The sequence below is a fragment of the Gekko japonicus genome, unplaced genomic scaffold (assembly GCF_001447785.1).
Source record: "Gekko japonicus isolate JY-2015 unplaced genomic scaffold, Gekko_japonicus_V1.1 scaffold2753, whole genome shotgun sequence".
In the NCBI taxonomy this organism is placed as follows: domain Eukaryota; kingdom Metazoa; phylum Chordata; class Lepidosauria; order Squamata; family Gekkonidae; genus Gekko; species Gekko japonicus.
Genome location: NW_015173219.1, coordinates 96,774 through 121,604, shown reverse-complemented (window position 1 = coordinate 121,604; position 24,831 = coordinate 96,774). Strand labels below are relative to the sequence as shown.

Here is a 24,831-nt window from a genome sequence, read left to right as displayed (position 1 = left end):
GGAAAGAGTCCGTAGCTTCATTGCATGGCGGTTGAAATAACAGCCCTTTCCAGGTAGCATGAAACAAAAAAATGGGAGGTGGTGTGCTAGAGCTTTGGTTGGAATAAATGAATAATCACAAAATGGCACAGGCCATAAGGCAAGGACAGTCTAACTAATACCTTTCATTCAAACTAACCTAAGGACATCTGTCCTGATGAAGAGTTCTGTGGAACTCAAAAGCTTACCCATTGCTAGGAGTCACTGGGTTGGTCCTCTTAGGCTGCGGTCACACAAGCAGTTTTGTGGATTTAAAGAGCACGATCAGACCACAGCATCTGCCTTCCATGCCCCAGTTGTCAGTATCCTGTGTTGCCCCGCTTTGGGAACAGAGTAATGAGACACGAGGGAAAGTCTGATATTATGGCATGCCAGCGCTTCCACCCTGCATTTACCAACATCTGAGCACACACACACACGGTTGCAAAGTCAAGCCATTTTGGATGTCTGATCCTTCCCTTCTGTTTCTGCCTGCTTTGGGTTGTTTGGTTTTTTTGATGAGGTAGATATGTGAGCTAGTCATGTATGGCTGCGAGAGTTGGACTATAAGGAAGGCCGAGCGCCAAAGAATAGATTCTTTTGAACTATGGTGCTGGAGAAGACTCTTGAGAGTCCCTTGGACTGCAAGAAGATCAAATCAGTCAATCCTAAAAGAAATCAACCCTGACTGCTCCCTGGAAGGCCAGATAATGAAACTGAAGCTCAAATACTTTGGCCACCAAATGAGAAGGGAGCACTCACTGGAGACGACCCTAATGCTGGGAAAGATTGAAGGTCAAAGAAGACGGGGACGGCAAAGGATGAGATGGTTAGACAGTGTCACAGATGCAACGAACATGAAGTTGCGCCAACTTCAGAGGACGGCGGGAGACAGGAAGGCCTGGCGGGATCTGGTCCATGGGGTCGCGAAGAGTCGGACTCGACTGTGCGACTGAACAACAACAAGATATGTGAGCATAAGCGCACAATTGCCCGTGTCATTGTCAATCACTGTGACCAAGTAGCCATTCTGGATTGGGAGTCCCCAGGGGAGTTGTTTTCAAGTGACAAATCCCCCCCCCCAAGTCTCCTGTTTCTGCATCAGCGGCTGAAAGCATCCCATGATCGACACAAGGGTAAATGCACTGACGTCAATGGGACTACTCCATTGGGACTGTACATCTGCATCCCCTCCCCAATGTATTCCTTGGAAGAGAGGCCAAGGGAAGGAGGCTGGAAGAGGCCAGAGTACTTGGCAGAGAGATTGGGGAGCTGTCAAAAAGGAGCTGGAGCTTTGGATACACGCTTGTGCGCATGGGTGAAAGACAAAAAGAAGAATGCCGCAGCCGTCTGAACGATCGAACATGGGGCGAGTGTGCAGTTAAGTGGGATGTCTGATCAAAACTTCCTGCAGCTATTTCAACCATCACAAATAGAGGCACAGCCAGATCGCGCCAAGCCTCCAGTGTGACCGCAGCCATAGATTGCATTCTTGGCATGTTGGATTTTTCTTTTGGCTCGACAGGGCTGTAAACAGCATGTCCACATAAGCAGAGGGCTAGGCAGTGAACGATATCTCCAACGCTGACATAACCACAGTCTCCTCCAAGGAGTTTGGGGGACTGGGGTAAGTGTGGGGGGTGGGGATCAAATTTCCCCTGTGACAAAATGTTGAAGTTTGAGCCCCTGCAACAGAAGCACTCTTTTGGAGCAAGGTGATGCATCAAATGCCACAGATGTTTCCATGCTATGGAAATGAGATAGATGACATGTCCAGGGAAATGCCATTTAGTTCCAATATTACCCCCCCCACATCTGGCAGGAGCTGCTTGTGCTGCTCTCATGAGTTTCTTCTCAGGCCTGGTTCAAACATGAGGCTGGTGGTTAAGGAGGACTTACCTGCATGACATTGCATGCATTGAGTTTAGAACGGCCCCTCAGCCACTGTGCATGCGGTGTTAGCATGCCACAGACCTGTAGCCTGGGCAGGCATGGCACAGGCACACATGCTAGTGATTACACGTATAGTGCAATTTAAATGAGATACTGGATGCCTGCAAAGTTGCGTGGATGGTCCTGCCCTTCCCCCTGCAGGTTGACCTGAGATCTCTTGGGTCTCCCTGCTCCTTCTGGCTCCGGCCACTTAGCAGCCTTGCTTAAGAGAGGTGGGAAATGCTGCTGGCAGACTCTGGTCCTCCCTTGGTCTGTCACTGGATCCCTTGCCTCTTTTTGCCTACGCCTTTACCAATCTGGTGATGCCACCCTTCTCTGTTGTGCCCTGTTCCAGATGTGCCCTACGCATGAGCACAATTTTAAGATGGAACAGAGGTGGAGTTCTGTTTGGGAGGGGAGAGAATAAGGTGGGAGACTGAAGCTGACCGTAGAGACTCACGGAAAAATCTGAGAATCTTGCTATCTCTTTGTTTCTTTTTAAGTATCTGCGTTTTCTGGTCTTTAGAGGAAGGGAGCTTGGTAGAATTTCCAGTGGTCAGTTTGGGCTGGATTTCCAGGTTCAGCATAGTTCATTATCCTTCCTTGTAAACAGGAAGAATAAAATATTGTATAGATTTATCTGTTTAGCTCATTTATACCCCGCCTTTTCCCCCAATGGGAACCCAAAGCGGTTTACCTCTTTCTCCCTTTCTCTCCCTTTCATCCTCTCAACAACCCTGTAAGGTAGGTTAGACTGAGAACATGTGATTGGCTCTCAGCAGTCCTCCATGGCAGAGTAGGGGGTTTGAACCTGGGTCTCCCAGGTCCTAGTTCTACACTAGCCCACTGTACCAGCTCCAGAAGCCTGCAGCTCTTCCCCACTGGGGAATCCAACCCTGGCCTCCCGTGTGACAAGTGAGGATACTCAGCACTATACTAACGAGGATAATAATTAAATGAGGACAGTTATGCAAGTGTGTGCACTGTGTAAATATAAGCAAATTTACGTAATTTCTGTGGCTCATGGAACTTACTTTAACTTGATGTTGCAGTATATTAAGGTGCACTTGTGTTTATACACACATGCACATGCACATAGTCCTGACAACAGCCAGTGAAATGGCTTTGCTGAGTTGGGCTACTGATTTAGGGCAGACGCGCACAATCCCAGAGTCCATCAAAGGGTAGTGTGTTGGTTGCCCATGTCTGAGGTTGTTCTTTTTGTTCTTTGGGTGTCTGGGATTGGCGATGGTTCGTTCTGGTATAAACGTCAGGTATGTGAATAGAGGACTCGAAGCGGGAGCGCCAGTCACTTGAGCAGTGCCGTGGGGATTTGCATCCCTGGAAGGAGCTGCGGTGGCTCAAGTGGTTAAGATGCTGAACTGCAGGCTGTGGAAGGTCGGTAGTTCAGCAGTTCGAGACCCGAGTGTGCCGCATGACGGAGTGAGCTCCCGTCTCTCGTTCCAGCTCCTGCCAACCTAGCAGTTCGAAAGCAAGAAATTGCAAGTAGATAAATAGGTACCACTTCGGTGGGAAGGTAACAGCGTTCTGTGCGCCTTGGTGTTTAGTCATGCTGGCCACATGACCACAGAAACATCTTCGGACAGCGCTGGCTCTTCAGCTTTGAAACTGAGATGAGCACCGCAACCCTAGAGTCGGATTCGACTGGCTTTCGAGCAAGGGAAACCTTTACCTTTACGGGCATAGTGGTGCTACAGCTGCAGAGGCTGGAATCAGGGTGAGGGTTAATTGTGGCTTCCTGGAATGGAGGCGGCAGGTACCCGAGGAGAAGTGCACCCTGCCCATCAGCAGCACAGGGCTTGGCCGTCTTCTCTTCACTTGTCAGCAAAGGGGCTCCTAGCTGACAGGTTGCCCCTGGGCAAGCGCTTGGGCTGTGATTTAGAAACTGACAAGCAAAGACGGAGAAGAGCTTGGAGAGCTCCTGTCAGGTGTGTTTGGACGGGATCTGTACAGTGCGCAGAAAGACCCAAATAAATCCTGGTATGGGAATTGAGCCGAGTTTTCTGTGCAGCGAGGGAGAAACAAATGCGCTCCGGTTCAGGTGTTAAGGATGTGGGTGTAGATTGGGTGGAGGTGGCAAAGAGAGATGCTTTTGGCATTCTGAACCCTTTCGCTGATAAAGTAACGATTTGTCATGTTAGCATCTGCCAGGGCTGCAGCAGAATAACACTCAGCATTTATATAGCGTATATCAGGTGGTTAATGTTCCTTCCGTGCTTGGTCTCCAGTAACACAACACCACTGTAAGGTAGGCATGTGCTTTTGTCCTCACACATTGCAGATAAGAGCCTGAGGCTAAGAGAAGGCACCCAGTGTGTTTGTAGCTGAAGGTAAAATTTGATCTGGGAGATTCCCAGCTCAGAGCTCACCATTGCCTTTCAGAAAATCATATACAAAGTAAGGCAGCATGCCTCAGGCAAGAGTGATTTTTGTCACCATAGTTCTTTGTTTGAAGTCCAAGCCAGTTTTTATGTGTAAAGTGCCGTCAAGCCACTGCCAACTTATGGCAACCCCAGGAAGGGGTTTTCAAGGCAAGTGAGGAGCAAGGGCGGTTTGCCATGGCCTTCCCCTGCAGATTCTTCCTTGGTGGTCTCCCTTCCACACAGTAATCCTGCTTAACTTCCAAGACCTGCGGAGACTGGGCTATACCGTACCGCCTTCCCTCCCTGAGCTAGTTTAGGACTCTGATATTCCTCCATGCTCACTTTTATGTGGCTTGCTGCAAAACCCAGTAGCATTTCAGGGTGGTGTAGTGGTTACGGTGTTGGATTCAAATTGCCAGGATTTGGATTTGGATCCCGCTCAGCCCACAATACTTACAGAGTGGTCTTGGAGTAGCTGCACTCTCTTCACTCTAATCGGTTATAGGAGCAGGGGAGGATTATAGCAGATCCTGTATGCTACCCTGAACTGTTTGGAAGAAGTGACAGGATAATCCGGTAATGGCTCTCGGGAATTTTTAAAAGCCCGCTGCGCTCTATGCAGTGCAAATCAGTTGGTATAGATTCATATCCCTCTGTGTGTTTTTGTAAGGCGTGTCTGTGCTGTATGCTTGGTCAGGCAGTGTATATGCAGTGCGTGCACACACCTATAGGCATGGTCCTGCAAGCCTGTGCATTTGAAATTTTTGTCTTTCTTTTTAATCTTTCCCTCCTTTTTTAGTATGCACCCCATGCCTAAATGCCTCTGGGCACATGTACATAATTAAATGAGCGTAATGAATAATTAACACCAAGGATACAAGATAAAAGAGGAACATAAAAAGCACCAGAGATACAGGACTGATGTTTCAATGCAAGGAAGCCAAGGAAGGCTAGAACTTGAAGGTCAGACAGACAAAACGGGCCATTAGTTAAGCAAGAACTTGGCATTGGATTCCAGTTTAGGGAGCGACACATAAGAAGAACCAGGGCTTTTTTTGTAGAAAAAGCCCAGCAGCAATTCATTAGCATAATAGGCCACACCCCCATGTTACCAGAAGTGTGGTCATCCAGCCACACCCACCTTTTGCTTCTTATTCTTTTTACCTTGTTTGTTGTCAAAACCCAGGGCTTTTTTTGTAGCAGGAACTCCTTTGCATGTTAGGCCACACACCCCTAATGTAGCCAATTCTAATGGGTTCCTGCTGTTGGGTGTGGCCTGTTATGCTAATGAGCTCCTGATGGGCGTGGCCAACTCAGGAGCCAGCCGGAACTCCGTTCCTGTGCGTTCCTGCCCAAAAATAGCCCTGAGAAGAACCCTGCTGGATCAGACCAGGGATCCACCTAGTCCAGCATCCTGCCTCACACAGTTGGCCGACCAGTTGCCCTGGAGGGTCAGCATACAGGACGTAGGGATGCCAAGGCCTATCCCTGGTGTTGCCTCCCAAACACCAGGTGTCAGCGATTTATTTATTTATTTATTTATTTATTTATTTATTTATTTATTGCATTCATATCCTGCCCATCCCGTGAGCAGGCTCAGGTTGGGTCACATCATATTTCAAAAGTTACAATAAATTTTAAAAACGCAATATAAACTTTTAAAATCAGTGGGTACAGCTACTGGTGAAAGTTCCCACCCATTAATACAGATGGATATGGCCGGTTACTGATGGATAGATGGCCGGTAGGTGGGAGACAACAACCTCAGAGAGGCCATATGTGGATGCCGGCTGCCTCAACCAAAAGCCTGGTAGAACAGCTCCGTCTTGCAGGCCCTGTGGAACTGAATAAGATCCTGCAGGGCTCTGATCTCGATGGGGAGTATGTTCCACCAGGTGGAGGCTAGACAGACCTCATTTGGGCCAGGGACCACCAGGAGATGTTGATTATCAGAGAGTAAAGCTCTTTGAGGCGTATACAGGAAGAGGCGATCCCTTGGGTATGTTCGTCCCAGGCTGTATAAGCCTTTTAAGGTTGCTGTAGATTTTCCGGGTTCTGTGACCGTGGTCTTGGCATTGTAGAACCTGTAACGTTTCGCCAGTAACTGTGACTGGCATCCTCAGAGGTATAAACACAGAAAGATGGAATACTCTCTGTGTCAAGGTGAGAAGAAGAAAATGGTAGGCACCTTGACACAGAGAGTATTGTCTCACCTCGACACAGAGAGTATTCCATCTTTCTGTGTTTATACCTCTGAGGATGCCAGCCCACAGTTACTGGCGAAACGTTACAGGTTCTACAATGCCAAGACCACGGCCACACAACCCGGAAAATCTACAGAAACTAGTGAACTCTGGCCGTGAATGCCTTCGACAACGCTTTGAAGGTTATTACCAGCACCTTGGAGCAGATATGGTACTCAACTGGTAACCAGTGCAGCTGGCAAAACACATGCCAAACAGGAGCCCGCACAGGCGTCGACATCAGCAGGCGCACCGCTGCATTTTGTATCAGCTGTAATTTAGTGTGTAATTTAGTGCCTCTGAATGCAGGGGTTCCCTTGACATTCTCAAAGGGCATTGTGCGTCCCCTCGGGTTGGTATTCAGCAGCTGAGCAGCCACATCCCGTAGAAGTAGCAGCTTGACCGAGTGAGGATTCGAACTTGCAGATGACATATTCAAGCCCAGTACTCTGCAAACAGCACCCCCATGGCCCCCCTCCTATGGGGAGGGCAGATCAAGTCCAACAGCTGCCTCTTAGCCTCTTCCGTATAACTCCTGCACTGTTTAACACGTCATGCCCCGTTAATGCTTATGCTTCGTTCCAGCTTGGTTCCAGCTGTGCTTTCAGATTTGCTGCTCATTTTCAGACTGCTGCAATCCATGCCTCTACTGGATCGTTTATTGGATGACCCATTCCTGTTGATTTAAACTGTCTCCCGCTGTGTAATTCACCTGGGGTCTCAGTGAGAAAGGCGCCACAAGCAGACCCCACAAGCAAACAAACAAGCAACCATTTCTATCTAACCTTCCTCCCAGGGCAGGGACAGGCTGCTAGGCTGCAACTGATTTTTTACTTGGATTGGATTTGTCACATGCAAAGAGGAGAGAAACAGTAATCAGAATTACAAATAAGAAGACTCCCAAGAGCTCTGAGCCAAACTCTGTGTGTGTTTCACCGTTCCTTGCAAGAGCTCACACGAGCCAAGTCTTTGGTACAGTGTCCAGAATAATTTTTGTTCATTTCTTTAAAGAACACTTCACTGTTTTGTTTTTAAAAGCAAGTTTCTAGCCCTTAGGCTCTGGGGGAACACGTGGAAATGTGTAGGGGGTGACTAGAAAAGGTGCCAGAGAGGGAGGGGCCTCTGATGCCTTTTGTCCTTAATTAACTCCCCCCCTTCCCCGTGCAGGGAAAAAAACCTGAATAAAAATAAATAGGAGTGTGCACATTTGCATAATTATTGCTGGTTGTAGGACTCATTTTCTCTCTGCAGAAATTAGGCTGCCTTGGCGCAGAAACCAGTTTTGGTTTTTGTTTTGTTGCATGTGTTGCACACACACAGCTGTTAGAATATGCATCACCCAGTACAATGCGGTGAGCCTGGCCATTAACTGTAGTATCTCTTTCCACACAGCTGTCTTCTCCCCTTTGTCCAAGAAATTCATTAGCTATTCACTTATTTATTTTGCTTCATTTTGCGGCTGGCAGCCAGATGAGCCTTATTGTGGCCTGCGGCTCCGGCCTGTGTGCAAAGTGCTGCCAAAGATTATTTGCATAGCGGTCCTGGACAGTGAACCTGGGACTTTTAGAATGTCACCTTAAAAACACACACACACACAGAGAGAGAGAGAGAGAGAGAGAGGAGCTCCTGACTACAAAAAGCTTGGAGTCTAAATTTAGATTTAATTTTAATTCTCAAGTAAAAATCAAAAACTGGGATTACAGTTGTAAAAATTACAATTTAAAACTGATGACTGGGGAGGAGGCTGTTATCTTTGCTTCTGTATACTTCTCAAGTGAAGCCTTTACTCCCATACAGGGACAGAAAGGTACAAACCCCACATCACTGTTGAAACTGACCTTAAACGTTGAGTGTGGGGTGGTGGGCTGAGGGTCTGTTTCAAGTACCGGCTGATGTTCCTTTGCAAAGCCAAGAGCCGTTCTTTCCTGGGAAGCCCTACAGAGCACCACAAGTTATAGGAGACATTTAAAGATCCATAACTGGCTCTCCCAAGAATTTTGGATAGTTAAATAATAGCTGTGGTGTGTATGTGTGTGTGCACGCGCATGTGTGTCAGTTGGACAGAGGGCTCTCCCAAGAATTTTGGATAGTTAAATAGTAGCTGTGGCGTGTACGTGTGCGCGCACGTGCATGTGTATGTGTGTCAGTTGGACAGAGAGAGAGAGTTTAGTTCCCCATCCAGGACTTTTTCCTGACCCCAAAAACCCAGATTAGCCCGATCTCATCAGAGCTTGTAGTCTAAGCGGGGTCAGTACTCGGATGGGAGAGCACCGTGGAAGACTGGAGCTGCTACACAGAGGAAGGCAGTGGCAAACCATCTAATCTCTCACTAAAAGTTGGTTGTGACTCGATGGCGCACTTTGACTGCCTTTAAAAGCCCGCTAGAATATTTTAAGGAGCTGCGGTGGCTCAAGTGGTTAAGATGCTAAACTGCAGGCTGTGGAAGGTCGGTAGTTCAGCAGTTCGAGACCCGAGTGCGCCGCATGACAGAGTGAGCTCCCATCTCTAGTTCCAGCTCCTGCCAACCGAGCAGTTCGAAAGCAAGAAATTGCAAGTAGATAAATAGGTACCACTTCAGTGGGAAGGTAACAGCGTTCCGTGCGCCTTGGTGTTTAGTCACGCCAGCCACATGACCATGGAAACGTCTTCGGACAGCGCTGGCTCTTCGGCTTGGAAACGGAGATGAGCACCGCAACCCTAGAGTCGGACTCGACTGGCTTTCGAGCAAGGGAACCTTTACCTTTACCTTTACCTAGAATATCTTATAGGGGAGTCTGTAGTTTTGCTCCAGCAGGGCAAATAGGAGGGGATTTGAGGTCAGGAAAATAGTTTGGTGCAGCAATATTGCACCACCCTTACCCCCTGCATCATACTGCTTGCCTGAGGTTTCCCCTCCAAAGCTACCATTTACCAATAAAACAGTGTTTGGGGGAGGGCTCAGGTCTGCCAGCTTCAAGTTTACAGTTTGGCCCTAAATTCCCTGCAGAGAGAGACCGTACACACAGGTGCCAGAGGGGGTCTTCCCTCCCCAGTGTCCATTGAGCAAGGAGGGTTCCATGAGTAGAGGCAGCCTCCACTGTCTGTCCCATTCACTTTGTGGCCTTTGTGGATGATTTATTCTTGCCGGTGCTATAGATTATTTATTTTTTTTGAGCGAGATCTCCAGTGCACTCACTCTGAGTACCTCTGGTGGGCCAGCTGTTTCTTCTGAGCCCCGTCAGTCAACCCGCGAATGAGTTTTCCGGTAGTTGCATCTCATTTTTCTCTCCTGCCTCTCTCTCCAAGGTGATGAAGCTGAGGAAACTGGCCCAGCAGGTAGCCAACTGCCGACAGTGCCTGGAGCGCTCCACCGTCCTCATCAACCAAGCGGAGCACATTCTGAAGGAGAACGACCACGCTCGGTTCCTCCAGACGGCAAAGAACGTGGCGGAGAGGTATTACTCAGCGGAGCTCTTGCCGTCAGCGGGGAGGGCCCACGGCTCAGTGGCAGAGCATCTGCCCTGGCATGCAGAAGGTCCCAGGTTCAATCCCTGGCATCTCCAGTTTAAAGACTGGCCGTGGGTGATGTGAAAGACCTCTGCCTAAGACCCTGGAGAGCCGCTGCCAGTCTGAGTAGATGCTGCTGACCTTGATGGACCAAGGGTCTGATTCAACATAAGGCAGCTTCATGGGTTCGTGCTCTGAAAGAGATTAAGCCTTCTTACAGCTGCTGTTCTTCCCATGACATCCTGGCAGGGACATAACAGAGTAGTGATTAGAGGCTGCAAAAAAATCTCATTCCCCTCGAGTCTTCAGACTGCTAAAAGGCCACATCGTACGTATCATGGCACAAGGAATAGGTGCTCGAAGGCAAAGCATAATTTAACCCATGAAACTCTTTGCCACTAGCGTTAAGTCCCCGGCCCGAAAGACGTCCGCTTAGCCTCAACCAAGGCCAGGGCTTTCTCTGCTCTGTCCCCGGCCTGGTGGAACACGATCCCAGGTGAGGTCAGGGCCCTGCGGGACTTGTTACAGTTCCGCCGGGCAGTGTTCCCTCTAAGCTGTGGAGTCCTGTGGGCAAAAATTCTACTTGGTGAGCTACTGGCATTAAAGTTGTGAGCGAGCGATCTGGCTGCTGCATAAATCAGTTTGCTCTGGAGCCCTTCTTCCTGAGCTAAGACAAAAATGTGTGAGCCGGAGGCTAAAAAATGGTGAGCTAGCTCACGCTAACTCAGCTTAGAGGGAACACTGCCGCCGGGCCTGCAAAACGAAGCTGTTCCGCCAGGCCTTCCGTTGAGGCAGCGGACGTCCAACCCTCTCGGCCTCCCCTGTCCACAACATCGGCCCCAGTGCCAAGACTAACACCTTGCAGGAGGCATGATGGATTCCTTGAAGTTATCTGCCAAGCTGCCATCTTGCTTTTGTACTGTTTTAAATCTGGTTTGAGATTATTCGTTTTAATAATTACTGTGTTTTATATACCCTGTTTCCCCGAAAATAAGACCTACCCCAAAAATAAGCCCTAGCAGGATTTCTATGCATTTGTGGTATAAGCCCTAGTGTGTCTTCTTGAGAAAAAATAAATATAAGACAGTGTCTTATTTTCGGGGAAACACAGTATGTTGTGACTGCCCTGAGCCCACTTGTGGGGTAGGGTGGGATATAAGCCCAATAAATAAAATAAATAATAAATAAACAGCTTTTAATAGCATTATATAAATCCCTTCAAGCTTGCTTTCTACCCAGTATAACTATAATAACAAGGAACTGTCAGCTACTGAAGCAATATGCCTATTATTCCAAGATGCTGAGACATGTCTTGCCCTTATATTGTGCTCTCTTGCACCTGACTGGCTAGCTGGAGGCAGAATAGGGTGGTGTAAGGATAAGAGGCCCTAAGCCTCCTACTCTGGGCATTGAAAACAGCCACAGCAGGAGTTAGGCAGGCAGGACGTGCTCTCCTTATTGTATTTTGTAAGGATGAAAGCCCTGCTTTTACAGGGCCTCGGCTTTCCACTCTCAGGGTTCATTCTGGGGTGTCCCTGCGCTCAAGTCAGTGATTCCAGACACGGCTTGAAATGTAAATCAAATTGATTAAACTTAAGGAGTGTTGCAAAGCATAAAACAGTCACAGGCAAAAAATATATAACCCCTAGGGTTGCCAAATCTGGTTTGGAAAATACCTGGAGACTTTGGGGGTGGAGCCAGGAGAGGGTGGGGTTGGGGGAGGGGAGGGGCCTCAGCCTGGTACAATGCCATAGAGTCTCCCCTTTAAAGCAGCCATTTTCTCCAGGGGAGCTGATCTCTTGCGGCTGGGGATCAGTTGTAAAATCGGGAGATCCCCAGGCCCCACCTGGAGGCTGGCAACCCTAATAACCCCCCCACCCACACAATTACTTCATAAAACCTGGCTATCTGAAAACTTTAGACCTTGCTACCTTCAGACATCTCTGAATGGAATTCTTCAATCATCCGTCTTACCCATCTGACAGAATATAGGCTTCCTTTGTAGTTAGCTAGTATAGCACTGAATTAGGCTAAAAAAACAACAACCCATCACCCAGCAACTCAATGGCCTGTCAGGGATGACCAGTTAATTAGCATCTAGTGTGAGAAGGAACTAGGGAGGAGAGATAGAGACTCTGTAAAACAGTCTCCCAAGGTGGAATCTTCCAGTAACAAAACTGCTCACAGGTGTTGCTAATCATCAGAGGGAGCACTTTCTGAATAGTCCAGAATCCCAGCAACTCTTAAAGTTCTCAGGGAAGGCCCAGTCACCTTATTAGAACCTGAAGCCTGAATTATCAAGTTCCTTACAGGTGGTAGATGGGCATTTGGTCTGTGCAGCCCTTTGAGGTTGCCTTTGCAGGAGCAAATGCAGACAGTGATGCATATGCCTGTAGGTATTAATCAGGGAGGGTGTGTCTTCTGTAGTATTTATGCATACAGAAGGTTACTCCTGCGTTTTCCAGTTACAACATTTTCTTACGTTTTCCACTCTTGAGGAAAGTTACAGGAGCCTGTCTAATCTGTTCTGCTTTCTACAGAAATTCCTATTTTTTATTTTGCACCATGTGATAGGGGAGGGGGTGTTGTCAGACCCGGGTCCAGTTACACTCAACAACTCTTTCTTGGCAGTGATAAGTTTATTGAGTTACATGCAATATCCAGAAAGTCACTGTGTCAGAACTGAAGACTTCTGGTGGGCACAAGCTTAATATAGATAATTCGAAGAAAAGCCCCTTCCCCTTCCCCCAAGCACACGTCACATTCACCCCATGCCTAACGTTGCCATCCCAACCAAGTGAAAGATTGTCTGCAGTCCAAGTTGGTACAGTGAGCCTCTCAAGGACACCTTCCCCTGGGAAAGAAAAGAGGAGGGGAAGGAAGTTGACTTGTGAAGTTATGTCTCCTAAAAGCAAAAGGTCTCAATCTCACACTCACTCGCTCCACCCCCTCCCCTAAGGAATTCCCTCCCCCCCCAGCAACAATGGCAGCCAAAGCAAGCAAAGCCTAGCAGGTTTGACAGGCATGGACAATGAGAACAAAACAATCCAGGAGTTCTTCTCTTTAAAGAGGAGCCCATCCTTTTACTTCCTCACAACTCAAGATTGTGGCACGTTCAAGCTCTGCTAAATGCAGTTACAGACTGATAACTGTGTTTGTTGCTGTAAAGCTTCTGCACTGGCAGCAGAAAACCACTGCAATACATGTGGCATCCAGACAAATCCTAATCTGCGTAATCCAGGCAGAACTGGTCTGCCTCCCCCTTATTTCTACTTTACTCTGGCTCAAATGAGAAACTGCTCCTGTAGCCATTACTTGGGTGGAGGTTCCAGCTATGCTTTCCAAGTTGCGCTCCAGTGCCGCCGCCACCCCATTCCATTTTTTAACAAGTAACCCTGTAGGGGAATGGGTTGTTGTTTTTTTGTCAAGTTGTGGGTGGGGGAAGCTGAGATCAGTCACAGCAAAACAAGGGTGGGTGTATGTGAACCCTGTTCCCACCCATTCCAACCTTGCTCGCTGCTGCTCTTTTCACGTCCCCGTGCAGATGAGGTCTCTCCAGCATAATGGGGGAAGAGTGAATGAAGTCATCTGGATTCTCCCATTAATTAGGGTTGTCAAGCCCCCAGGTAGTGGCTGGAGATCTCCTGGGATGGCAACTGATTTCCAGGCAAAAAAGATCAGTTCCCCTGGAGAAAACGGCTGCTTTGGAAGGTGGACTCTGTGGCATTATACCCCGTTGAAGTCCCTCCCCTCCCCAAACCCCGCCCTCCTCAGGCTCTGCTCCCAAAATCTCCAGGTACTTCCCAACCTGGAGATGGCAATCTTTTGTTTACTGTAGGAACTTTCCTGCAGGAAAGATCTCCCTGTGGATTGTTTGTCGAATTTTGGGGTGCAAGAGAAAGCATTTATTTTCCCAGGCTTACTGGTAGGGATGGGCACGAATCGGAAAAATTGAGGCTCATCCCAGTTCATGCTTCGTGAGGTCCCACGAACTGGGATGAACCTCCCCTGCTTCGTGAACCAGTTCAGGTTTGTGAGGTTCTTGGATCTCCCCCCACCCCTCTTTCTGCTGGGGGTAGCTCCTCAAAGCCAGCAGAATGGAAGGCGGGAAAAGATCTTCCAAACCCCATTTAAAAGGAATGTTCCCTTTAAATGGGCTTTGCAAGCAGGTGCCGTGCAGGAGTGGAGTTCAAGTGGTGAATTCACCACTTTCAGGTGAATTCACTGCTTGGACTCCACTCCTGCACAGTGCCCGCTTGCAAAAGCCATATAAAGGGAATGTTCCCTTTGAATAGCTTTTGTAAGCCATTTCAATGATCCTTTATGCTCCCCACAGTTGGAAGCATGGGGGGGGGGACAAAACGGAACACTGAAATGGAGAACCTTTAGATACCTTCTCAGTTGACTCACTGAGTCATGCCACATTTAAACGCCTTCCCAGTTCACTTGCAAAGTCAACTGAGAAGGCATTCGGGCAGCAGTGGTGTGACTTGCAAAAACTATTTAAAGGGATCCCTTTAAATGGATTTTCCAAGGTGGTGCTGCTTGAAGAGACTACGGTCTCTTTAAAGGCCTTCTCCAAGCCCTGCCGCCGATACTAGCTTGTCTGCCAACACAAACCACATGAAGCCACCTGGGAGGTTCATGAGGGTGGGATGGCACGAACTGGGGCTGGTTCATTATGAATTTCGGTTCGCAATTTGGTTCGTGCCCATCCCTACTTACCGGGGATTGTTTGTGTATTTCCCAGGCCTCTTTCTGCCCCCAAATATATCTCAGGTTGGCCCAAAGAAATGCTGCTATTTTAGAGCATTCCTAACCAAATTGATTCTGTGCTGCTCTCTTGGTTGTAGGTTTGTCCTAATTGTACAGGGGATTTTTTTGGCTATTATTTTGTATTTCAACTGTTTGCCAGAAACTGCATTGAGAGCAGAAATGGAGAGTGCAGGGTATATATATTATAAATAAGAAGTAAATAAGCAAACAGATCTTCAGATGCATACTGCTTTTGAGGAACACACTCATATATCCTCCTTGCATTGCATTGCTGCTTAAATCCTCAACCAGCTCTGATACCAGAAATGAGCTGGGGGGAGGGGGAGGAGGTATTAATGGACCAAGGGGAGTGAAGGGGCAGAGCCCCTGAGGAGGGGATGCAGTTCTCCTCTCCTGGGTGGTGTTTTGAGTATGGAGGTAAAGATTTCCTCCCCTTCCCCATTATATACATTGAACAAGGCAAACACACGAAAGGAACTGACATCATGATATCTAACGTGGACCTCAGTAAACCAAGCCGATCTGCTCGGACTCTTGCATAACCCATCGAGGTCCTGCATTTTAGACTCTGGTGTCTGTTTCTTCCCCCTCCTCTCCCCCCCCCCAGGTTACATCACAGCGAGGCAGTTTGCAGCTCTTTAATCAAAAATCAAAGTGCCGTCTGGGAGTTGCAAACACCACCTAATGTATATTGATGCTCTCTTCTGTCTTTCAGGGTCGCCATGGCAACCGCATCCTCTCAAGTGTTGATACCAGATATCAATTTTAACGATGCCTTTGAAAACTTTGCTTTAGATTTTTCCAGAGAGAAGAAGCTGCTGGAGGGGCTGGATTATCTAACAGGTTTGTGCCGATTCGGCAGTCCCAGCCTCCCTCTGCGTGCGCCCCCCCCCCCTGCTGGGCCCTGCTTTGCCGTTCCTTCCTAGCTGATGTGTGCAGCAGCAGCAGTAGTTTCTCTTCCTTCTTGGTGCACAGAACAGCTAAGGAACTTAACCGGTCCCATCAAGGATTGATCTGCACATTCAGCTGACTGAAGTGATGGAATCCTGGAACAATAGAACGGAGTGCGGAGCTGCCAGCAGAGAATTCCATTTTGGGGTGGCTCCTCCCCATCAACATGCCTCGCGGTTAGAAAATAATCATCCGTGGCCAATGCCCCCTCAGTATACAGTACACACTTTTAGCGAAACCTCTCTCTTTTGCCCTCACACACCGCTTCCACCCAGTGGATTCAAGTGCTCTTCCCAAGCCTCAGTACATCATCCGTGCTTGCTTTTAAGTCCTGCCTGCCAGAAACCTCAGAACCATTTTACAAGTGAGCGCTCCCTTCCCCAGTGTTGGGTTTGAAAGAGCTTTTTTGTATCTTCTTCCACCTCTGAGGAAAATGGCAGTGTCAAGGGGCCTTTGCTTGATGGGTGTCCCACCAGAATCCAGCTCAGAGGAACACCCACCCCCCCTCAGTTGCTGCAAAAACAGGCTTGGGAAAGACTCTCTGTGGATCATAAGAACATAAGAGATGCCAATGTTGGATCAGGCCAAAGGCCCATCCAGTCCAACACTCTGTATCCCACAGTGGCCAGAAATACCAGGTGCCATCAGGAGGTCCACCAGTGGGGCCAGGACATTAGAAGCCCTCCCACTGTTGACCCCCCCCAAGCACCAAGATGACAGAGCATCACTTGCCCCAGAGCCCCTATCTATACCTTGTGGCTAATAGCCACTGATGGACCTCTGCTCCATATGCTTATCTAATTCCCTTTTGAAGCCGTCCATGCTTGTAGCCGCTCCCATGCTTGTAGCCGCTCCCCTGCTTCAAAACGAGCATGTTCCTTTTAGGGGAAGGGAACAGGCGCCCCCACAGAGACTACGAAGCACATGAGGAAATTCTGGGAAACAGCCATGGAGTCCCTAAGTCAGGCTTCCCCTGTCCCTCCTAGTGGAGAATATGAAAAGAAACTTCATGCAGAGGAAAGGGGACTAATTAGCAGCATATCAGTCAGATATGTTCCGTTTTGAGTTTGTTCTTCATTTGTTCTTGGTTGGTTGGATTTTTAAGGCAACGTTCTGATGGGCGACTTGGCTTTAATTAGTTTGTTAACCTGATTATGTCACAATGCGGCTGTCAGATTTCATTGTTAACACCCTTAATATCTGAGTCTCTCTGTCTTTCCACGGATGGGCCGCCCTCCCAGCCATCTGTCGCTTTGTGCAAGGGGCCACGGTTTCGCTCTGGTGGAATCTGCTGATGGGCTTAAGCTACAGAGAGGGAGAATTAAGCACAGCGTTAATATCAGGAGTAATTGGGAGCGGGGAAAGAAATCCAGGCAATTAAAGCCGTGACCAAGGACAGAAGTACATGTTAAGCATAAGTCCATGATTGTGTTACAAGGCTGTTTCCCCCTCTTCCAAATGCAGCTGCTGGGGCAGCATTGGGGAGGGAGATAAGGAGTTCTTTAACCCTGTCTCCTTCTCCCCTTGCCCTGTTGAAAAAAGCCACTGTTATGACACTTTTACTGTCTCCTAGGGATAGGCACGACCCTAAGTTTGGTGCCAGAATCACCTGGGTCGTGGTTTGTGAACCAAGGTTTGTGCAAGCTTTCCTTCACAACCCTCCACGTGTTTTTTTCTAGAGGTCCGTGTGCCTTATGGTGAGAAGTGGAGGGGTGGGGGAGTGGAAGGGATCGCTGAAATGGCTTGCATCCATTTCAGCCCTAATAGTGGGGCTGGGGTGCCCATCACCTGTTAGGCTGAAATAGATGCAGGCCATTTCAGCGATCCTTTTGAGTGGTGGAGTTTAGTGGCTCTGCCCATCAGCTGTTAGATTTAAATGGCCCTGAGCCATTAGACCCCTTCTTTGCTCCCCCCACTCCGCTTCAAAGTGGAGGGGAGCAAAAGGGACCACTCCTTTGTCCATAGAGCACCCAAGTGAGAAAATATAATGGCTGAAGTTACTCCATTCTATTTTGTCTTTGGTGTGGAGCTGTATATTGTCTTGTGAAAAAAGTCCTTGCAGTTTGGAGGCTTATAGCTTTCAACAGTCAACTGTAGAAGGGTGTATACAAATGTACTTTTAAATAGTAATGGTCACATGAACATTTGTTCAGTTAAGTGTTGGTTAATTGGTCTTTTGTTGTTTTTTAAGAGGGAAACCAGTTTTAACACAGTTTCAGAACCGTTCCAAGAACTGGAAGGGGAAAGCAAGTGTGATGGTACGGGTGCCAGCCAACCAGTGCTGTGCACAGTTGGTTTATGCTTCAGACTGGCAGAACTAGTTTTCCCTGAGCTCAACCTTAGAGAGGAAATGGTTTGTATACGCAGTACTTAGCATAGGGGATATGCTTTCATAGCAGCTGACTACCTCCAGTAATGTACATTTGCGCGCACCGAAAGCATCCGCTTTTAACCTATGTGCCGTTTCTGACCTGGGAGGCCAACATGACTACAGCATTTTTGCTAATGAATTGCCAAAGGACACAGAAGAGGCATCTGTAAAGGCACTAACATCCTGTCTTTATTGTCACCTGTTGCTCCCACAGCACCCAACCCTCCGTCGGTCCGTGAAGAACTTTGCACTGCCTCACACGACACCATCACTGTCCACTGGATATCAGATGATGAATTCAGTGTCAGCTCCTATGAGCTCCAGTATACCATCTTCACAGGCCAGGCCAACTTCATCAGTAAGTAGCTATGGCCTTGCCTAGGGCCCCACCCCCCAGCTTCTAGGGGCAAACTTAAATGTGTTTCATTCATAATGTTTATTTATAAGGGGGAAGCGGGGGTGAGAAGCATCATAGAACTACACATAATGTATTGTTCTACTCTCAACCAGACTGCCTGTCATCATTTTAACCTTCTGATCACGGAACCCTTAATATACTCCTGAAGAAGCCCTGGAGTTTGGGGGAAGACAAGTTTGAAAGCCACCGCCTGTTTTTATTGGCATGTGTCAGTGCACGCAGTTCCGAAGTTTTAGGAGCACTTAAGTCTTTAGAAGAGGTGGAGACGAAACAAGGGGCTACAGCAGAGGGGGGGGGGCGTGTCCCCAACCCCTAGATTGTTGGACAACCATCACTGTTTTTATTCATTTTATTTACTTCATTTATACCTCGCCTTTCTCCCCATTGGGAGCCAAAATGGCTTCCAGTGTTCTCCTTTCCACTATTTTATCTGCACAACAACACTGGGAGGTAGGCTACTGTGTCTGATCCAAAGTTACCCAAAGCGCTTCCGTGGGGATTTGAAGCCGGTCTCCCAGATCCTAGTCTAACTGCTACATCACACTTTATTTTCACTATTATTTTTAGGGTGCTGGTTGTATTTTTATTGTTTGCATTCCTATCGCGTCTTTAGCCACGGAGCACTCCAGGCTGTGTGCATGCAGTTCTCAGACATTCTTCCATCTAGTCTGTAATCAAATGTAGACGCTGCATAGCTTCAGCAAAGGTTGATGCACTGTGTTCCTTTAGACCGGGGTGGCCAAACTTGCTTAAGCAACGTAAGAGCCACATAGAGTAAACGTCAGATGTTTAAGAGCCGCAAGACATGAACAAATATTACACGTTTTTACTTGGAAAGATGCAAATTTGCTTTTTATTAACATTAAATGAGGCTGCCAAAATAACAACAAAAGCAGTAAAAGCAGATATGGATAATGATATTTATTTGTCCAATGATATTTGTTTGCTAATGATATTTAGCTTCCCCAGCAGCCCTGCCGGGAGCCGCACAATTTGCGTGAAAGAGCCACATGTGGCTCCCAAGCCACAGTTTGGCCACCCCTGCTTTAGACCAAGTGCTGTGGTGCCTGCCAACACCTTTCCTTGTGTCGGCCAAGTGTTTTTAGAAAATGGGCGGGTCCAGGTGAGGCTTTTGCCCAGCAAGGCTTCTGATTGGCCTTTGGAGATTTGATTGGCTGTGTAGGTTTTTTTAAAATGTTGTTTTGGCAGCAGTTGCCACCGCAGCACAAGGATCTTTACCAGCAGCCATTTTGTCACTGGCTCCACTTCCTATGGCAGCTAATTTTGGCAGCCATTTTGTGCTCACCATGCTGAGTCAGAATTCCAAGAGTGGCCTGCAGGTTCAAAAGGGATGGGGACCCCTGCTTTAAACCATGGCCCTTTGGGACCCTTGGCCCAAAGACCTGCTTCAGTGATTAAAATATCATAGGGGCTCTCATAGGCAAAGCCTGCTTATTTTCTGCAAATTAGAGCAAATCTTACTGAGATGGCACAATAAAAGTGCAGCAATCTGTGTTTTTTTTAAAAAAAATTGCTTTATTAGAATAGTTTTGTCCTGCGTCACGCTCCTGTCAGATCCATTCATGTAACGGAATGGATATAGACAGGGGTCATTTCGTAGAAAAAGAGCTGCAGGAGCTCATTAGCATATCTAATAGGCGTAATAGCTTATTAGCGTATGCCACGCCCCCTGACATCACCGGAAGTGATGTCAGAAGGGGAAGCAAAAGGTGGGGAGGCATCTTCAAAAGCCTCCCCTTCCCTTTCCCATCTGGCCTGCCAAGGCGGGCTGGGAGGGGGAAGCGAAAAGAGAAGGGGTTTAGAGTTTAAACCCCTTCTCTCTGGAGTCGCGCCATAGAATATAATGGAAAGATTTCGCCGCCGCTGTGGCGCGACTCCAGAGAGAAGAGGTTTAAACTTTAAACACCTACTTTCTTCACTTGGCAGGCTGGCTGGGGAAGGGAAGGGGAGGCTTTTGAAGATGCCCCCTCTTTTTTGTTTCCCCAGCTGGCATGCCAAGGCGGGGTAGGGTGGGGGAAGCAAAGAGAGAAGGGGTTTAAAATTTAAACCCCTTCTCTCTGGTGTCGCACCACAGCAGCGGCGCAATCTTAACATTATATTCTATGGGGCCATAGAATACAATGGAAAGATCACGCCGCTGCTGCAGCATGACTCTAGAAAGAAGGAGCATGGGCAGGGAGCTGGGGGTGGGGCTTGCCACCACCACCATTTGTGCCTGCTCCTGGGCTGCCGGAGCAGTGCTCCGGCACGCTCTGGCCCCCAGACAACCCCTGGATATAGAATACAGTCTCCAGCCGGGCTGCGTTTTCAGCTTGATCCTCGTTCAGTTTGCCATCCCAGCACTATTGAAAACAGAGTGGCACCGCAGTAAGTGCGGATTGATTTGTGAGCCAGATGCCTGGAGAAGCTGGCCCCGCCCTGCCTCTTCCTCCACTCAACCCGCACTTTGGGTCCAGCCATTTGATTATGAATTGGCCCTTGGCAGCCCTAAGAAAAATAATATTATGAGGGGGAGGAGGGTTTTTTTGTTTGTTTGTAAGCGTTTTCAGCCAACATTGTACTGGCAAATCTCTTGAGTGGTTTTCGTACTTCGGGTCTGTAATGGCTTGTCGGCGAGATGACAGCACATCGACAAGGTAATAGAGTTAAGCCGTAGGGCAGGGAACTGTAATGACCACAGGTTAACTTGATGCGGTGGAGTGAGGGTTGGGAATGCTGACAGACGGAGACAGTTGCTGCTTATCGGTAATGAAATAAACCCACAGAAAACACCATCTTCAAACTCTATCATTGCATGTCCCTTTTCTTTTTGTCCCTCCCCTCCCCACTTCTGTCTGTCTTCAGCCCCAACTCCTTTTTTTTTTCCTTTTTAAAAGAAGGGAAAAATCCATCTCAAGTTATTTCACTCCCTAGCTTGAAAGCTTAGGTATCACGCTTTTCTGCCCCTTTTTTAGATGCCTTCAGGAGGCAATCTGGGAGTGGCTTCTCATAAACATAATTAGTTGGCCTGTACATCTGTTATATCAGCTATACGGACATATTTTTAACACCCAGAGCTATGCAACGAGCACCTCGTGGCTGCTAGGAGCTGTTATCAGTTCAGACCGAGGTAATGAATTGGAAGGAGTGATGAGCTGATCCGAAAGAGTCATCATTCTGTTTTTATAGAGCAGTTTTTATATTGCAAGGGAGCATTGCTGTGCACAGTAAACTAATTTTGAACGGTAAACTAGTGTTGCTAGACATCTTGGGACTGTTTTCATTGTAGAATACAGGTGGAGGAAACAGGAGGGTGAAGACACATCTTGGTATGGGCAGCTGACTTTTCAGGGAGAAAGGTTGTGGCCATTGCTCCCTCTAAGCTGTGAAGTCTTGTGAGCAAAAATTCTACTTTGTGAGCTACCGGCATTAAAGTTGTGAGCTACCGGCATTAAAGTTGTAAGCAGATGATTTGGTTGCTGCAGAAATTAGTTTGCTCTGGAGCCATCCTCCCTGAGCTGAGACAAAAATGTGTGAGCCGGAGGCTAAAAAACTGAGCTAGCTCACACTGACTCAGCTTAGAGGGAACACTGGTTGTGGCTTGTCCTTGATGTGCTGGCTTTCCATATTCAGGGAGTTATTGACATATGGAAAAACTCTGGAACATGGGATTATCTGCTTTGCATTCTGAACTGGTATGGACTCAGGGCAGAATGGTACTTAATTTGTCCGTGGCTGATAGAAACATTTTGCTCTAAGGCAGGTTCAAGGGCTCAGAGCAATGAATTATGGGCTATGAGCTCTCAGTTCTGTGGCAACTGATTTCATTGGCTATCTTTTGCAATGTGGGCGGAGAGTACTTTCCAGACGCTTCCTGACCATACTCTCATTCTTCGCAGCTTTCTGTGCCAGCCAATCACAAACTATGGCACAAAGTCCAAGTCCCTTTAGCCGTGGTTGTCTTAATGGAGTCTGAGAGATTCCCTACCTTCTTGTCCTTGTTGGGAAGGCAGGAACTGACCACAGCCTAAGCAGGGACACATTGCAGCTGCACATTCAACTAAATCCACTGGAAGCTCTGGGGTAATTGAACAATGGTGCATTTTGCTTTCCATTGTTAGCGAGTAAACCCGAAGCTCTTTGCTTTCCATTGTTAGCGAGTAAACCCTCCTTTCATGCAGTATTGAAACCTTCTGGGGTTCTTTGCAAGGAACTACAAGAAGGGCTGTATAGGCTGAGGAGAAGGAAGAGGGCAGCTTGGATGTTCTGATTGCTATCCTGTGCTTTTTGAAGGGTTGGGACCTAATGAATTGTTCTTGAGAGTGGCCATTCCAGTGAATCACTCCTCATAATGAAACCAAGTCTTTCTAGAGACTAGCCTTCAAAAGACCACACTGTGTAAGTGTGCATTCAAGAAAGAGGCTAGTGCTCCCCAGCAGCCAGTGATGAAATGGGATTGATTTTTACCTCTTCCCTCCCTGCCCTCAAATAATATCACAAAAGGTCTCCCGGTAATTCTTTTAGAAAATGCCTGTCTTGTCTAATCACTCCTCTAACACCGCAGAAACTTTGTTTGGCATGGATGGGATTAAAGGGATGCTGCAGGCCCCTTGTGATTGACAGCTGCCAGGGGCCCATCATTTAGAATTTTGTGTAGTCTTGTAAGCAAAGAATTAGAGCTCATGGTTCAGTGCCCAGGTCTTTGCATCTTGTGCGTGCGAGTCCGTGCAAGGAGATTGGCTGATGGTTCTGTTGTGAGGGCAGCTTCATCTGCTGAATGCGGTCCACTACCAGAAAGTGTCTGCCATATTGTGAGAGGACTCCAGGAGTAACAGAATATAAATAGAGAGCTTTGAAAGCCCATTTGCAATGCTGTGAGCCTTTTTTATATATATCTGTGTGGTTGAAGTGTATCAACAAATTGAATGCCGGTACATCATCTTCCGCTTCCCCGCTGGCCGGTCATTCCAGTCCTGCCCTGCAGCCAGCCTGAGATGTGGGGAAGATGCACCATTTCCATCTCAGGTATACAATACTCTTTTCTGTCAGCAGTAATGGGGGCAGCAATATCAAGGGGGCAGGACAGTGGGTGGGAAGAAAGTTCCCTAGAGCAGAGTGCCTGAGGTGGAAGCATCTCAGGCACTGAGCCGCAGGGCATTTTGTTCACCAAAAAAGATGGAGGAAGAAAGGGAGGAGGTGGGATCAGCCACTGGGCCAGCCAATCCAAGGGGAAGAACAAGACGATACTCTGGCTGTCAGTTCACTAGGATGCCACTGATGAAGCTGCCTTCTGCTGAGTCAGATCATTGAGCTCCCAAGGCCCATAGCCAGGATTTTGTGGCTTGTGGGGCAAATTTTTTTCTGGTGGGGCTGAAGTTCTCAGTGCAGAAAGAAAAGCCATTTAGCCAGCAGAAAGCTGTTGCCGGGATAGAGCTCTAAATTGCAAACTGTTAAAGGACAGTTCTCAGCTGCTGCAAGTTAATCACTTCTGCCAGTCTAAGCAACAATTCTGATAACAAGCTGGCAGGTGGGGGTGATGACTTCGATAGTCAAGTTAAGCTAACACTTAGGCAGAAAAACTCTCTTAAAGGAGACCAGATTCTTGACACAGAGTTAGAAGGGATCCTAGAGGTCACCTACTCCAGCCCCCTTGATCAGTGCAGGAATTAGTCAGCTACAGCACCCCACTCGGCTTAAAGGAGTGCACACCTTTAAAAAAATGTTTTAAAATGATTGAAAAAAGCATTTACAGGAGAAATTCTTGTGGGACTCTGCCTTTAAGAAAGGTGTGGAGCCCCCAAAAGCCCCACCGTAGCTACAGGCCTGGTCAGTATTGTCTACCCTGACTGGTAGCATCTCTCCTAGGCCTAAGGTGGCAACTTTCACATCACCTACTACCTTATCCTTTCAACTGACAATGCTAGGAATTGAACCTGGGACCTTGCGCATAAAAAGCAGATGCTCTGCTACCGAACCACATCCCACTACACGTGCATATAAAAAAGATGCTCCCAGCACTGTGAATGTGCTTTGGGCACTCCTTCTCACCAGGGAAACCTGCGCAGGCCTTCATGAGAATGTTCAGAGGCTGTTCATTCTGGATCCCGTTGTCTCATCTGGGCAAGTCCCGTTTTCGTTTTCTTCGCTTAGAGCTGTGCTTTGGCCTGCCAATACACATGGGGAAGGCAATGCATCTTTCCGCACCAAATGACTGTGCTTATTCCCAGCACAATGTGGATCGCCTGAGATTTC

The 24,831-nt window shown here is 47.9% G+C and overlaps 1 protein-coding gene across 1 annotated transcript in view; it reads left to right on the top strand.

The window, feature by feature from the left end:
* The window catches only part of LOC107120067 (probable E3 ubiquitin-protein ligase MID2), a gene marked incomplete at its 5' end in the record, with an annotated part of 72,865 nt that overhangs the window by 28,148 nt on the left and 19,886 nt on the right, over positions 1 to 24,831 (top strand). The window contains 3 exons of the mRNA XM_015422705.1: positions 9,863 to 10,011; positions 15,555 to 15,682; positions 18,376 to 18,519. Of these exons, the coding sequence (XP_015278191.1) occupies positions 9,863 to 10,011; positions 15,555 to 15,682; positions 18,376 to 18,519 (421 nt within the window). The remainder of the gene's footprint in view (positions 1 to 9,862; positions 10,012 to 15,554; positions 15,683 to 18,375; positions 18,520 to 24,831) is intronic.